General features: G+C 37.6%; 1 protein-coding gene across 1 annotated transcript; it reads left to right on the forward strand.

Moving 5' to 3' along the window:
* Positions 1–1,397: 1,397 nt before the first annotated feature.
* Positions 1,398–8,485, forward strand: LOC107832781 (serine/threonine-protein phosphatase PP1 isozyme 2-like). The gene is made up of 4 exons (XM_016660656.2): positions 1,398–2,061; positions 3,158–3,717; positions 3,788–4,006; positions 8,186–8,485. The coding sequence occupies exons 1-3, from the start codon at positions 1,863–1,865 to the stop codon at positions 3,959–3,961; spliced, it is 933 nt and encodes a 310-aa protein (XP_016516142.1). The 5' UTR covers positions 1,398–1,862; the 3' UTR covers positions 3,962–4,006; positions 8,186–8,485.
* Positions 8,486–13,239: the final 4,754 nt, after the last annotated feature.

Here is a 13,239-nt window from a genome sequence, read left to right on the forward strand (position 1 = left end):
ATGAATGCCGATTCAACTTACCGTGTCTTCTTCTATTTGAATCCTTGTGTTGTAACGGTTATTCATATCATTCTCTTGAGATAATTGGGAATCCTGAAGGTGTTCTATCCACTCGTTCTGTTCCTTGATCTATTTCTATAAGGTTAGAACTAAATTTTGCAAATCAAAATTACCTGGTGTATCTAAACCTCATGTTCCAGAACTGTTTGGCGCAAATTCATTATAATCAGCTCCGGTACTAATAGTTACACTACCAATATATCTAGTACCGATGTCCATTCTCCATTTTTCTCTTGTTCGTTGCTTACCTAACATTATCATGACTATTCTTTTATTTTCATTTTTTCTGGTAAAGCCATCTCCGACTCGATTATCCTCAACTGTGTCGATTGGTAAATTTCGGCCATGATGAAGGTTTAAACTAAAAACAAGAAAAGATTAACAAAAATTGTTAGTATCTTTGGATGAATAGAAAATGTGCTTGAAGTCCCAACAACGGAACCAAATTGTTTAACCTAAAAAATTTTTAAAGTCAAAATAATTAATTTTGTATGATGGGCCACAAACATCCAATTCGTTTTGAAAGGTATAAATTTTCATTAATACAATGTGATAGAGATGAGGAAAATAAATTCAATAACATATAATATAATAAAATAAAGCAGAGAAGAAATAATTTTTATTGGATGATGCTTGATAGGATGATGAGCCGAACAAAGCTTGAAGAACTGCACTATGACTAACTTGGGAGCAAGATGCTATGAATTACAATATATAGAATTGTAGAGAAGAAAATTAGATTCTTACAATGATGATAAAGTGTGTTTATTTATAGGAATAAATTTAAGTAACTAATGAGTTAATCCCGTACCTGCTGAGTCAATCTCGTGCATTGTTGAGTCAATTTCGTAATTGATTACTTTGTTCTGTCCGTTACAACTATTTATTGCATTTATTGTACATTACATAATTGATTTGTAACTAATGGTGTAATTTTGGTAAATCCCATGGAATTCAGGATTAATTGATTCTTTTCTCATTTGTAACTATGAGCTATTCTCACGTACTTGATCCGATGCTATTCTATAATGATCAGTTCCGAGGCTAATATGCACGGTACGAGTATGTTCAGCTCCAAAGGTGATTCATGTATCATCTTTACATGTCATTCTTCACTTTTCTCATAACTTTGCTTACACATATCGCCATTTAATAGATCCACGTGGCGAGTCTATTTTTCACTAATACAATAGACAAATCAAGTAATGGAATTCATTCTTTTAGTAATAAAAATATTAGTCTTTCTAACAAATTATTATTTTTTCCTTTTCCCCTGCTAAGGGTAACGGGTAAGAAGAAGAAAGAATAAAATGAAAATAAATAAATGAATTTGATGTGAAGTAGTATTATTTTCGGGGATATCTATCAAAAAGCAATCCCAAAAACAGAGTCAACGATGGGCGAGCAGGTGGTCAAGTGGCTTCAACGGTGACCTTTTTAAAGGAAACCCTAGATTCTGATTGAACCTTAGAATATCAGATTTATAGCAATTACACTTATCATTTAGCAAAGAGCCACAAAAGAGGGTCTCAAGGGCGGCAAGGATTCATCGACTCCGACATCGGAGTTGCAGCCCCCCATCCACCCCCGTACCCCAAATATATCTCACACATCATCCTCATTCTCTATTATCCCACCAATAATATAACCCATCAAAATCAAACCTTTACTCTTTATTGTTTGTTTCTCCACAAGAAAAATGGGTTCTTGCGAAAAGCTGTAAACCCCATTTTCTAGTTTTTCATTTTCTTGTGATTCTTTGCTTTTTATTGGGGTTTTAGGTTTTGTTTAGGGGGAGGGTGATGGCTCAAAATGGGCAAGGGATAGAACCTGCAGTTCTTGATGATATAATCAACAGGCTTTTGGAGTTTAGGAATGCAAGAACTGTTAGGCAGGTTCAGCTTTCAGAAGCTGAGATTCGATCCCTCTGTACTGCTTCTAAAGAAATCTTCCTTCAGCAGCCCAATCTTTTGGAACTTGAAGCCCCTATCAAGATCTGTGGTAAATCCCTGTTCTACCCCACTTATTTCACTTACTTTGTATAGGCCTATCGTTATGACATGTATGTTGGGCATATTAGTTTTACATTTTTTTGCTTGAGCGACTATTCCACCGCGTACCTGCTATCTCCCACCAGTACAGAAATCACCTAATGTTCTTCTACATGTAATTAATCTTTACTGCTTAGGGGTAGTTGCATAGTTGCATTTGATTTTCTCAAACCCCTTGTAGTGGTAATGTTTGAGGACCTTAAGTTTGTCTTTTATGTGTTTATTCGACATTGTTAAATGCAATAGGTTATTGATGAATTTGAAAGTTGAGTTTCCTTGTGTTGAAACGTGCATGTCTGAGTCAGGATAAGATGAAAAACTGCTTCTTTAAGTTTAATAAACTGTGATTTTATTTTGAGTTTTTAAAGGTTGATTGCCAGTTTGCCCACTCATCTTTTATATTGGCTTACTAGTAGGCGTGTGGCTTGTATTTTTAGTGTAAAAAGGGTACTATTGATATACTTATGGGAGATAGTTGAATGCTAATATCTGCTTTTGGATGGCATTGCCTTTGATATACTGCATATCCTGTTCGTAGTGCCCATTTTGTCTTTAGTAAGTAGCATGGCACTTTCTATGTTTTCTGATAGGATTACCAGGTTCTTGATTAATCTATTTTGCTGAAGTTTGATAGGACATGGGAGGGTTTAGAGTCCTTGTGTTTATCATTGAAATTGGTCTTCTAGTTCCTGAGAGATTGAGAATTACAGTGTCTAGAAATCCTAACTTGTCGTGCCTTGTAAATTGATTGTACTATGTTTTCTTTGTGATCCTGCTGTCATTATTCTAATATCTTAAGTATTCTAGTGTATACTGTATCTATATAATATGTCTTATATCATGAAGTCTTTTTATTTCCTAATAGGATTATTTTTTTCGCTAACTTTTTCTGTCCTCTACATTAAATTCCTCTCACGTCTCTGTTTCTTTGTTGAGGCATAAGTGGGTTTGTTGGGTCAGACAGTCATCATCAATCCTTCTTGTATTTGGTGAAGCTTATTAATCTATCGCCTTTTTTTCTTTTTCTTTTTTGTTCTGGATTCTAGGTGACATTCATGGGCAGTACGGTGATCTTCTGAGGCTTTTTGAATATGGTGGATTTCCTCCCGAGGCTAATTATTTGTTTTTAGGGGACTATGTTGACCGTGGCAAACAGAGTTTGGAAACTATATGCCTTCTACTTGCTTACAAAATTAAATACCCGGAGAACTTCTTTCTGTTAAGAGGGAATCACGAATGTGCTTCTATTAACCGGATATATGGATTTTATGATGAATGCAAGCGCCGATTTAATGTGAGGCTGTGGAAGACCTTCACTGATTGTTTCAACTGTCTTCCTGTGGCAGCTCTCATAGATGATAAAATACTTTGCATGCATGGTGGTCTTTCTCCTGATCTAACAGACTTAGATGAGATAAGGAATTTACCTCGTCCAACAGATATTCCAGACTCCGGTTTGCTTTGCGATTTACTTTGGTCAGATCCTAGTAGGGAAGTTAAAGGTTGGGGTATGAATGACAGGGGTGTCTCATACACCTTTGGTTCTGATAAAGTGGCAGAATTCTTGATGCAACATGATATGGACCTTGTTTGTCGTGCCCATCAGGTATTTCCTTTTTAACTTTTGGTCTCCGCTTTTTAGTTCCTTGTATTGACTAATATATTCTCTTGCCCAGGTTGTGGAGGACGGCTATGAATTTTTTGCTGAAAGGCAGCTAGTCACAATATTTTCTGCACCAAACTACTGTGGCGAATTTGATAATGCTGGTGCTATGATGAGTGTGGATGAAAATTTGATGTGCTCTTTTCAGATTCTGAAGCCAACAGATAGAAAACCTCGGTTCTTATGAAGCAAAAGATGATAGCTTATATCTGTGCTCTCCAGGGAACCTAAGGTCAGTGTATTTGACACATAGGTGTAATGATCATATCAGGAAACCCCTGTCCTTCATTGATCTTGTTTCTGTGCCATAAATAAAATATGCCTATGCTGATCTCATATTATGCATATGTACCAGAGATAGAAAATGCCTCCAGCTATCCCTTCTTTCAAAAAAAATGTGATTATGGGTCGTGCTCATTTCCCTTCCCCCGCTAGAAAAAATGAATGTTATTTGTTGATATTCTTTGCTTTGTATTTCATTCATACTGACCATTCTTTAACTGGAAAAGTTAACCTGCTTCAAGTCCTAAAAGTTTTACCACGTAATGTTAGTATCTTATATGGTTAAGTTTACCATCTGTAAATCCTAAGGGGTCGTTTGGTTGCTAGTTAGAGCTATGCAAGTATTAGTAATGTAGGGCAAGTTATGTAGGGATTAGTTATGCAGGGATTTGTTATTCAGAGATTACTTATGTAGGGTTTAATCATGTAGGGTTTTGTTATGCATGGTTTAGAAAGGGAGTCTTGGCGTAACTGGTAAAGTTGCTGCCATGTGACCAGGAGGTCATGGGTTCGAGCTGTGGAAACTGCATCTTGCAGAAATGCAGGGTAAGACTGTGTACAATAGGCCCTTATGGTCCAGCCCTTTTCCGGACCTCGAGCATTGCGAGAGCTTAGTGCACCTGACTGCCTTTTGTCTTTTTTTGTTTGTTATGCATGGTTTAATTATGAAAAGATTAGTTATGTAAGGATTTGTAATGCACGGATTTAGTAATTTATGGATTGTAATGTAGAGATTATATTTCGTTATAATTATGCAATGTGTAATTTAAAATAAATATGAGGGGTTTTTGGTCATTTGATTGTTTAATCCATATATTACTAATACATGTATTAGTTATTCCACGTTCTGCCTTGCATAAATAATTGTATAACTTATCCATTTATTACTTATACCCCTTATGGAAAAAGCAACCAAGCATAATATTAGTTATATTACTCCTAATACATAAATAACTTACCCTGTAACCAACTACCAAACGACCCCTAAAGCTTAACTACACGTATTATTGTATATCATATTGGTGTTTTACATTTTACTCTCTTCTTATTGTCCAGCAACTGTTTTTAACAGATCTCTATCAAAACCGACACTTCTTTCTCTTTATCTCTTTGCAAGTATGACTCCCTCAAGACCCATATTTCTTCACCTAATTCGTATCCAACTCTCACTGGATAAATGTGTGCTTGTATTGTGCGTTTTAACTCCTTCTTTAGTCCTCTGCTTAGGGTCTGTGTTCTAAAGAGAAATTTTCCTGTGAAAATTCAATCTTTTCCATATTCGTTCTTCTTCAAAGTAGCTAAGGTGCTCTATAGGTACCCTCCCGTAATTATCCTAAAATTAAAAAGGCCCATCACCGATTGAGCAGAGTTATTCCCTTTTCTTTTGAAGCTGCTGTCCTCCTCTGCTTTAATGTTTCTCTAAAACTAGCGATTAAGTTTCTGGGGCCCCTTTTGTTGACGCTACATCATATGAATATTGGATCAAGACGATGACTAATCGTTAGGGGTTGCCTTTTGGAGGGATCATAAAGAATATCGATAAATTTGATCAACTTTATATGTTAGCTTCGTTTGTGGAGTAAAATTGAAAGTGCACGTGCAGTGATTTAGAAAGGATGACACTTTTGCCTTTTGGGGATGTAAGTATCACGGCACCATCTTAGTGCTGCTCCCTTTAATAATTTTTTCCTTTGATAAAAAATATTTGATTGAAAGGCCCTATATACGCTACATTGTAAGGCAAAAGCTTTACTGTGTAACTACTCTTTGCTACAAAAACATTGGTGATTTAAGATTGTATTTTACCAACTATTTTGTTCCAATTCAACATATATCTACCTTATACTATTTCTGTCTTTATTCCTTGCTCACAAAGTGAGTGACGACAAAACCTTACAATGGGCGATTGAAAGAAAAGGGGGGTATGGTGCTTATCACAAGACTTTTCAATCTTCAAAGTGGAAGAGACGAAGAGAGGAGAGGGAAGAGAAGGGATAAGGTGGATTATAGTCCTTATCATGCTTGTAAGGGCGTTTGAGCAACTTTTTGGCAAGTGCGTGGAGAGGTTTTCATGAGGGAAATTTTGTGCAAAACAAAAAATGTATTTGGATTCTTCTTTTTTGAAGTTTTTGGGTGTTCCTAGTAACTTTTTTTGGGAGGCTCTTTTCAACAGAAAAAAAAAGAAACTACTACAAAAGCTTGAGCAGACGAACAGATGGGCAATAGAGTCTTGTGTCGGATTGGTAAAGAAAGTAAAGGAATGATGTTATTATGGATTCCGGTAACATGTAACAAGTACTTATAGATTCTTGTGTTTGAATTTGTAAAGAAAATAAATGAATGGTGTTATTATGTATTCCAGTAATATTTAACAAATACTTAGTTATAGAATCTTGTGTCCGAATTTGTAAAGAAAGTAATGTAAAGGACTATAACAAACACTTTAATACAATAAGGGAATGATGTTATTATGTATTCAAGTAATATATAACAAACACTTAATTATTATAAGAAATGCATTGAGCATTCGTCATAAACAAAAATGCGTTGAGTATTTGGAAAGGTAAAACTATGCGTCAAAGTTATTCCTTCCATTTCTCATTTTGCATACTCATACTTCATCCTTCTTTCTTACTTCCACAATTAAAGTAAATTGTGAGGTACCAACCATCGTTTTCTGTAAGATTTTAAATGACACGTGATGTGTCAAGATTGTAGAACTGAGTTGTCAAGCCTCTCTGCGGATGAGAACTTCCTTGTCGTTTTCCTAAAATTGCATTTGATTAGTTGATTTTGTTTGGAAGCAAAACCTATACGCATTCACATCCACATATCTTCCTTTCATGAATTGTTACATCCACATATCTTCCTTTCATGAATTGTTGTCGATTTGATATTGTTGTCAAAGGAGGCTTCTTTAATGAAGGAAGACATGGATTAAGAGTAGATGAACATATGTAATGCAAGGAAAATAATTTTAAACAGAAGCAGCAGTGGTATGGTACTTTCTGTCTAAAAAAACAAAAGGAAAAACCAATTGTATGGAACAAAGGTTTAAAATTGACCATCAAGTAACTGAAGTAAAACTTCTTTCAATTAAGCTCAAAAATCATTTTAGATAACTGATTTAGACATAAAAGATGCAGTCTTAATTTTCTAGTTCAATTTATGACTGGCTTTTATACTAAATTTCTAATTTCCTATTGTTGTGCACTAACTTATTCATCCATAAAGTTCCTAACTTAATGCATTATTTTATTAGCAATATTTATTGTTTAGTAATGCTCTCTTAAGATAGAATCATGGATAGGCTTATGCTATAGTGCCTTGCTGGCTTCACCTAAGCACAGACTAAGGCGAAATGTCCTTCCTGTGTACTCCAAATTTCAGGGTGTAAGCGTGTTTTAATCGTCCTTTATCAACTATACGTTTCGTGAAATACAAAGTCTCAATCTGTCGGACATAATTATATTACAGCAAGGGAAGTATAAAATTTGAAACCGTCTTCAAGAACTGAAAGCCCTTTTTCTCATGATTTTACTAGTAAATGATCTTAACATCATATGGGGTCCATGTGAAATCTCATAATCTAGAAGACCTTTTTACTCTCTGATTGAGAAGTCTTGCATAGTCATTTCATCAAACTGAATGTACAGTACATGGAATTAGCGATCAAAAAAAGGAAAAAAGAATGTATCATACATGAATATGACATGTCAGCTATACAATTTTGTCAAACCTCGGCTACTTAACCTCTCAGAAGTGACACTTCATATTGCCAGTGGATTAAACGATGGATTAATCCTTAGAGGTGCATACCAAGGTGTACTTTGTAATGTTGATTATTCCCTGGGGATACCTATTCCTTTTTTTGTTCCATGATTCACGTTTTTTTTTTAGTATGAATATTGTAGCTAAAAACATTACATGTTTAACAATCGTGCTACTGTTTGATTTATAACAGCAAAAAATGCCTAAGTTCATCTAAATGGTTTAAAGGGCAATCTCTTATGTTGAATATAAGCTTGTCTCTTCATCAAAACAATCTTCTTAACTTTTGTATAGTTGTGCATGATGTATACTTGAAATGATTTGTAATTTGTATTCTGAACATGGTTGGTTTATGCAGAAATGCTTATGTGCTGGTAAAGAGCAGTCGAAGATGCTGGCTTTTGTAATGTTCATCATACAAGCATGTTTTCCGATGAAGGAAGCTGGCGGTCTGTTAAGGGCCATGTATTTTGAGATGAAAATTTACCTAACTGTAGTTTGTGTCGGTGGCCTCAAAGGCCAGAATCTTTATCCTCTGTATTTTCTTGGTGGTTCATTTATCTTATTTAAATTTGCTCGCGCAATCTATGATTTAACGTGTAAATACACTCTGTTTGTAATTGCAATGCAATCTTATTTAAGTGGTTGATACTAAAAAGTTTGCCTCCTTCCAGCCACCTTTCTAGTTTACCCTAATAATGTGGTACTTTATGTGAGCCGAATGGTTTGCTAGTATCTACTTCGTTATCTCAAGAAATGATAGTACCTTAGTGTTACTGGTTCCCCTAATTATACGCCCAACAAAGGAGGAAAAATATAAAGAGAATTACACTCAAATGGGGTGTGATTTCTCAGTTGTAGCTGTATTCTTTGTCTGTTACTTGAGAGGTGCTTATTTTATGTTTATTTAACTACTTGCTGAGGAGCAATACATTCATTTTAAGTCGATATTGCTGGTCTTTTTTGCTCTGTGTGAATGTCGAAAGCTAACATAAATTGTTCAAGATTCAAGAAGGGGAAATCCACCGAACTCAGATTTCCGTTATATCAGGTTCACTGTTGTAAAACTAGACAAATAGTTTAGCTGTCCATTGAATTTTTTGAACAAACAAACAATATTGGGAATGTGAGAAGGTGATCTCACTCTACTTATAAGAAACATTCGGTCATTTAAAATACTACTGTAGTAATAGTTAAATAAATAAAGTAAAAACAAACCTCTTCCACTTTTTCATCCAGGCTTTGTGGATTGTCTGGGTTTGGACTTGTAAACTCTGCATGCGACATTCACCGATTATGTGGTGGATCTGGCAAGTGTCGTCTCTACTCAGGTATTTCCGTCCTGTTGAATGTCAACTATTACTATATATATGCCATGAAGATTGTACCGAGTTCTTACAACTGGCTAGCCATTACCAATGAAGCTAAGCACTTTATTTGCCTTGGTTTTATTGCTACAGAGCACCGCTATTCTTTCTTTAGTTGCTGCAGAAGCAACAACTCAATATGGTGGTTACCTTCCTCCGCCTGTTACCAGTCAACCACCACCAAGTTCTATTGGCTATCAACCGCCTAGTGCTCCGACAACAACACCACCTGGTCGTGGACATGTACCGTCGCCAAGGCACGCTCCACCTCGCCATGCCTACCCACCACCTTCTCATGGTCATTTACCACCATCTGTTGGCGGTCCTCCACCGCATAGAGGACACTTGCCGCCCTCTCGTGGGTTCAATCCCCCGCCATCTCCTGTGATTTCTCCAAGTCATCCGCCACCGTCCTATGGTGCACCTCCACCCTCTCATGGTGGCGGCCATCTACCATCGCATGGGCAAAGACCACCTTCACCTTCTCATGGACATGCACCACCCTCCGGAGGGCACACACCACCTAGAGGACAACACCCCCCAAGCCATCGTCAACCTTCACCTCCGAGTCGACATGGACATCCTCCACCACCTACATATGCACAACCACCGCCGACACCAATTTATTCGCCTTCTCCTCAAGTGCAACCACCACCGACTTACTCACCTCCTCCACCTACACACGTACAACCAACACCATCACCACCTTCACGTGGACATCAACCACAACCACCCACTCATCGACATGCACCACCTACTCATCGACATGCACCACCTACTCATCAACCTTCACCCCTAAGACATCTACCACCTTCTCCCCGTAGGCAGCCACAACCACCAACTTACTCACCTCCTCCACCTGCATATGCACAATCACCCCAACCCTCACCAACGTACTCGCCTCCTCCACCTACATACTCTCCACCACCACCATCACCAATTTACTCGCCTCCTCCACCTGCATACTCACCATCTCCACCACCAACACCAACTTTCTCGCCTCCTCCTCCAGCATACTCACCACCACCGACGTACTCCCCTCCTCCACCTACATATTTGCCACTGCCATCATCACCAATTTACTCGCCTCCTCCGCCCGTATACTCACCACCGCCACCACCATCATATTCCCCTCCTCCACCTACATATTTGCCACCACCACCGCCATCATCACCAATTTACTCACCTCCTCCACCACCACCATCCTTCTCGCCACCTCCACCCACATATGGACAATCACCTCCACCTCCACCAGCGTATTCCCCTCCTTTGCCTGCACCACCAACATATTCTCCTCCTCCACCTACATACTCGCCTCCTCCCCCTACATATGCACAACCACCACCGCTTCCACCAACATACTCGCCTCCTCCACCTGCATACTCACCACCACCACCGCCAACGTATTCTCCTCCTCCACCTACATACTCGCCTCCTCCCCCTGCATATGCACAACCACCACCACCTCCACCAACATACTCACCTCCTCCACCTGCATACTCACCACCGCCACCATCACCAATTTACTCGCCTCCGCCTCCCCAAGTGCAGCCACTACCACCGACTTTCTCTCCTCCTCCGCCAAGACGAATTCACTTGCCTCCTCCTCCTCATAGGCAGCCACGGCCACCTACACCTACTTATGGCCAGCCACCATCACCACCGACTTTCTCTCCTCCTCCGCCAAGACAAATTCACTCACCGCCTCCTCCTCATTGGCAGCCACGAACACCTACACCTACTTATGGCCAGCCACCATCACCACCGACTTTCTCTGCTCCTCCGCCAAGACAAATTCACTCGCCGCCTCCTCCTCATAGGCAGCCACGACCACCTACACCTACTTATGGCCAACCACCATCACCACCAACTACATATTCACCCCCTTCTCCTCCTCCATATGGGCTTCTGCTTAGTACTCCATAAACTAGACCATCCACCCCACCAACAAACCTGCCACCTTCTACGTACCATGGCCCATTGCTACCACGTACCTCCTGTACACCATAAGAGCTGCATTTAGTCGCTAGTTGTTCCTTAATCAATAAAGGTCTGGTGTGTTTCTTACCGTTGTCTCACCAGAACAGCTATAAAGATCAATATTTCTTTCTGTTCTTTTACTATGAGTAGACAGGTATGAAGATCCTGTAATAAACTTCAAGTGTTGTGTAAGCTTGATTAAGTACTATTATGCAGTGTTTTTTGGCGACAGTCTAACTTTGTAAAACTAAATGATATGGCGGATCATCTTTGCTTCCAAAACGGAATTCAACCCGGTAATTTACTATAGACGATTCAAAACCTGATAGGAATAATCCCAAATTTAGAAGTTCAATGCTAAGAAGTCTCAAATTTTTACTCCAAAATATAGCTAAGCAAAATTTACGTTAATTTAGTCAATAATCAGAAAACAAGAGGGTTTAATGTTTTGACCATCTGTTCTCTCGTTACTATGCGACAAGAAGCTTATTGGATGTAATATTATACTGCCAAGCTATTCTGGATAACTTAATATCTCCAATGCAAACAGTCCAAGAAACTGCAGCAGCAGTAGTAGTTAACGTAAACCTTTTGGACATGCGAAAGAGAGTCAAAATAACGTGAGAGCTTTGCAACTACAATAATTTAGACTTTTAGTTCGATAATATTTCAGCTAAACTCATTTTAAGGTCCCAATATGGGAACCCAACCCAAGAAAAGTAGAAAAAGAAAAGAGGAACCAATTTATCCTTCTAGTCCAGAACTGGATAATTACATCAAGTAAAGATAAATTAGAACAAAATAATTCAAAATACCTGTCCAATAACAGGACAAATTTGAGCTTAAGAGGCTTTCGGCTATATAGGATTTGATTATGTACAGCTTAATTGGGTGTTTAGTTCTTTTTTTTTTCTTTCCCTGGAGAAATAGAATATGTATTAATCAAACCCAGTAGTCAGCTACTCATTGTACGATGAAGCCTCATTGACAATCCACACAGGAAAGTTGTCAAACCAAGAGACTTTATTATGTGGTGATAAAGAAAACTTAGCTAATTTATGGCTAAAAGTATAATAAACCGCTCCATACAGCAGTCAAACACTGCTTAAGAGACCAGACATCTTCACAACAGTATTCACCTCCCATGAAGGACCTATATTACACATGCAACTGACACAATTCTTAATTTACCCTTGTTAAAAGAAGTTTTAAGTTTATCCATTGATGTGTAAAAGGTTTTTAATTAATGCATGCTCACTGTAATTTGGTGAATTCAAACAAGTTTTACCATTTTTTCTAATTATTAATCTTTGTTTAGTGTAATATTTGCCTGCAATTGACTTCTAATTTAACTGATCTGTTTTTAGTCACGTAACCGATTCGGAACAAAAGAAAAGGGCACACGAGAAAAAAAGAAAGAAACATTATAGTCTTTCTTTGCCATTTTGCATGTAGTATGAACCACCACCTTACGACTTAGTTGTTCACCTTAGTGAGAAATATCTTTAAAATGATAAATAATACATGAATAATTTCCTTACACTAGAATATCATATAAGGACAAAATTCCATGCAAGTATATCATGAATATGTACACATACTATTAAGAAAAAAGAGGATAAAAGGAAAGAAAAAAAAGTCAAAACTGCTATTATATAATTTTTTTTTAGAAGTATTTACAAAAAATAAAAATTCATAAGATGGTCAAACAATATCGGATTGGTTTTATTTTTAATTTATCAATACCAAAACAAAGCAAATCAAAATAACTTATATTTTATGATGAATCACCGTATAGATGAAGATTAGAAATTGCGATTTTTGAAAATTGAATAAAACTAAAGTACGTACCTGTTGATTAGGTATTGATTTTTTGATTGTTGTTTAACGCTCCAACAAATGACACATTATCTACATAAGCTGGGTTTCAGGTTGATCTAAAGGGGATTTCCATAATTACTCAGGCGGAATAAAATTTTCACTATCTTGTGCTCATTTTTAAAATTCTCCCCTTAAAAGATTATACTGTAGCAATTATGTACGTGTACACAATTCACATTTTTAT

The sequence above is a fragment of the Nicotiana tabacum genome, chromosome 8 (genome assembly GCF_000715075.1).
Source record: "Nicotiana tabacum cultivar K326 chromosome 8, ASM71507v2, whole genome shotgun sequence".
Lineage (NCBI taxonomy): Eukaryota > Viridiplantae > Streptophyta > Magnoliopsida > Solanales > Solanaceae > Nicotiana > Nicotiana tabacum.

Excerpts from the sequence above, each read along its gene's own strand:
- LOC107832781 (XM_016660656.2), top strand. The coding sequence starts at position 1,863 with ATGGCTCAAAATGGGCAAGGGATAGAACCTGCAGTTCTTGATGATATA. Across the intron at positions 2,062-3,157 it reads AGCCCCTATCAAGATCTGTG|GTGACATTCATGGGCAGTAC; the intron begins GTAAATCCCTGT and ends TCTGGATTCTAG. Across the intron at positions 3,718-3,787 it reads TTGTTTGTCGTGCCCATCAG|GTTGTGGAGGACGGCTATGA; the intron begins GTATTTCCTTTT and ends TCTCTTGCCCAG.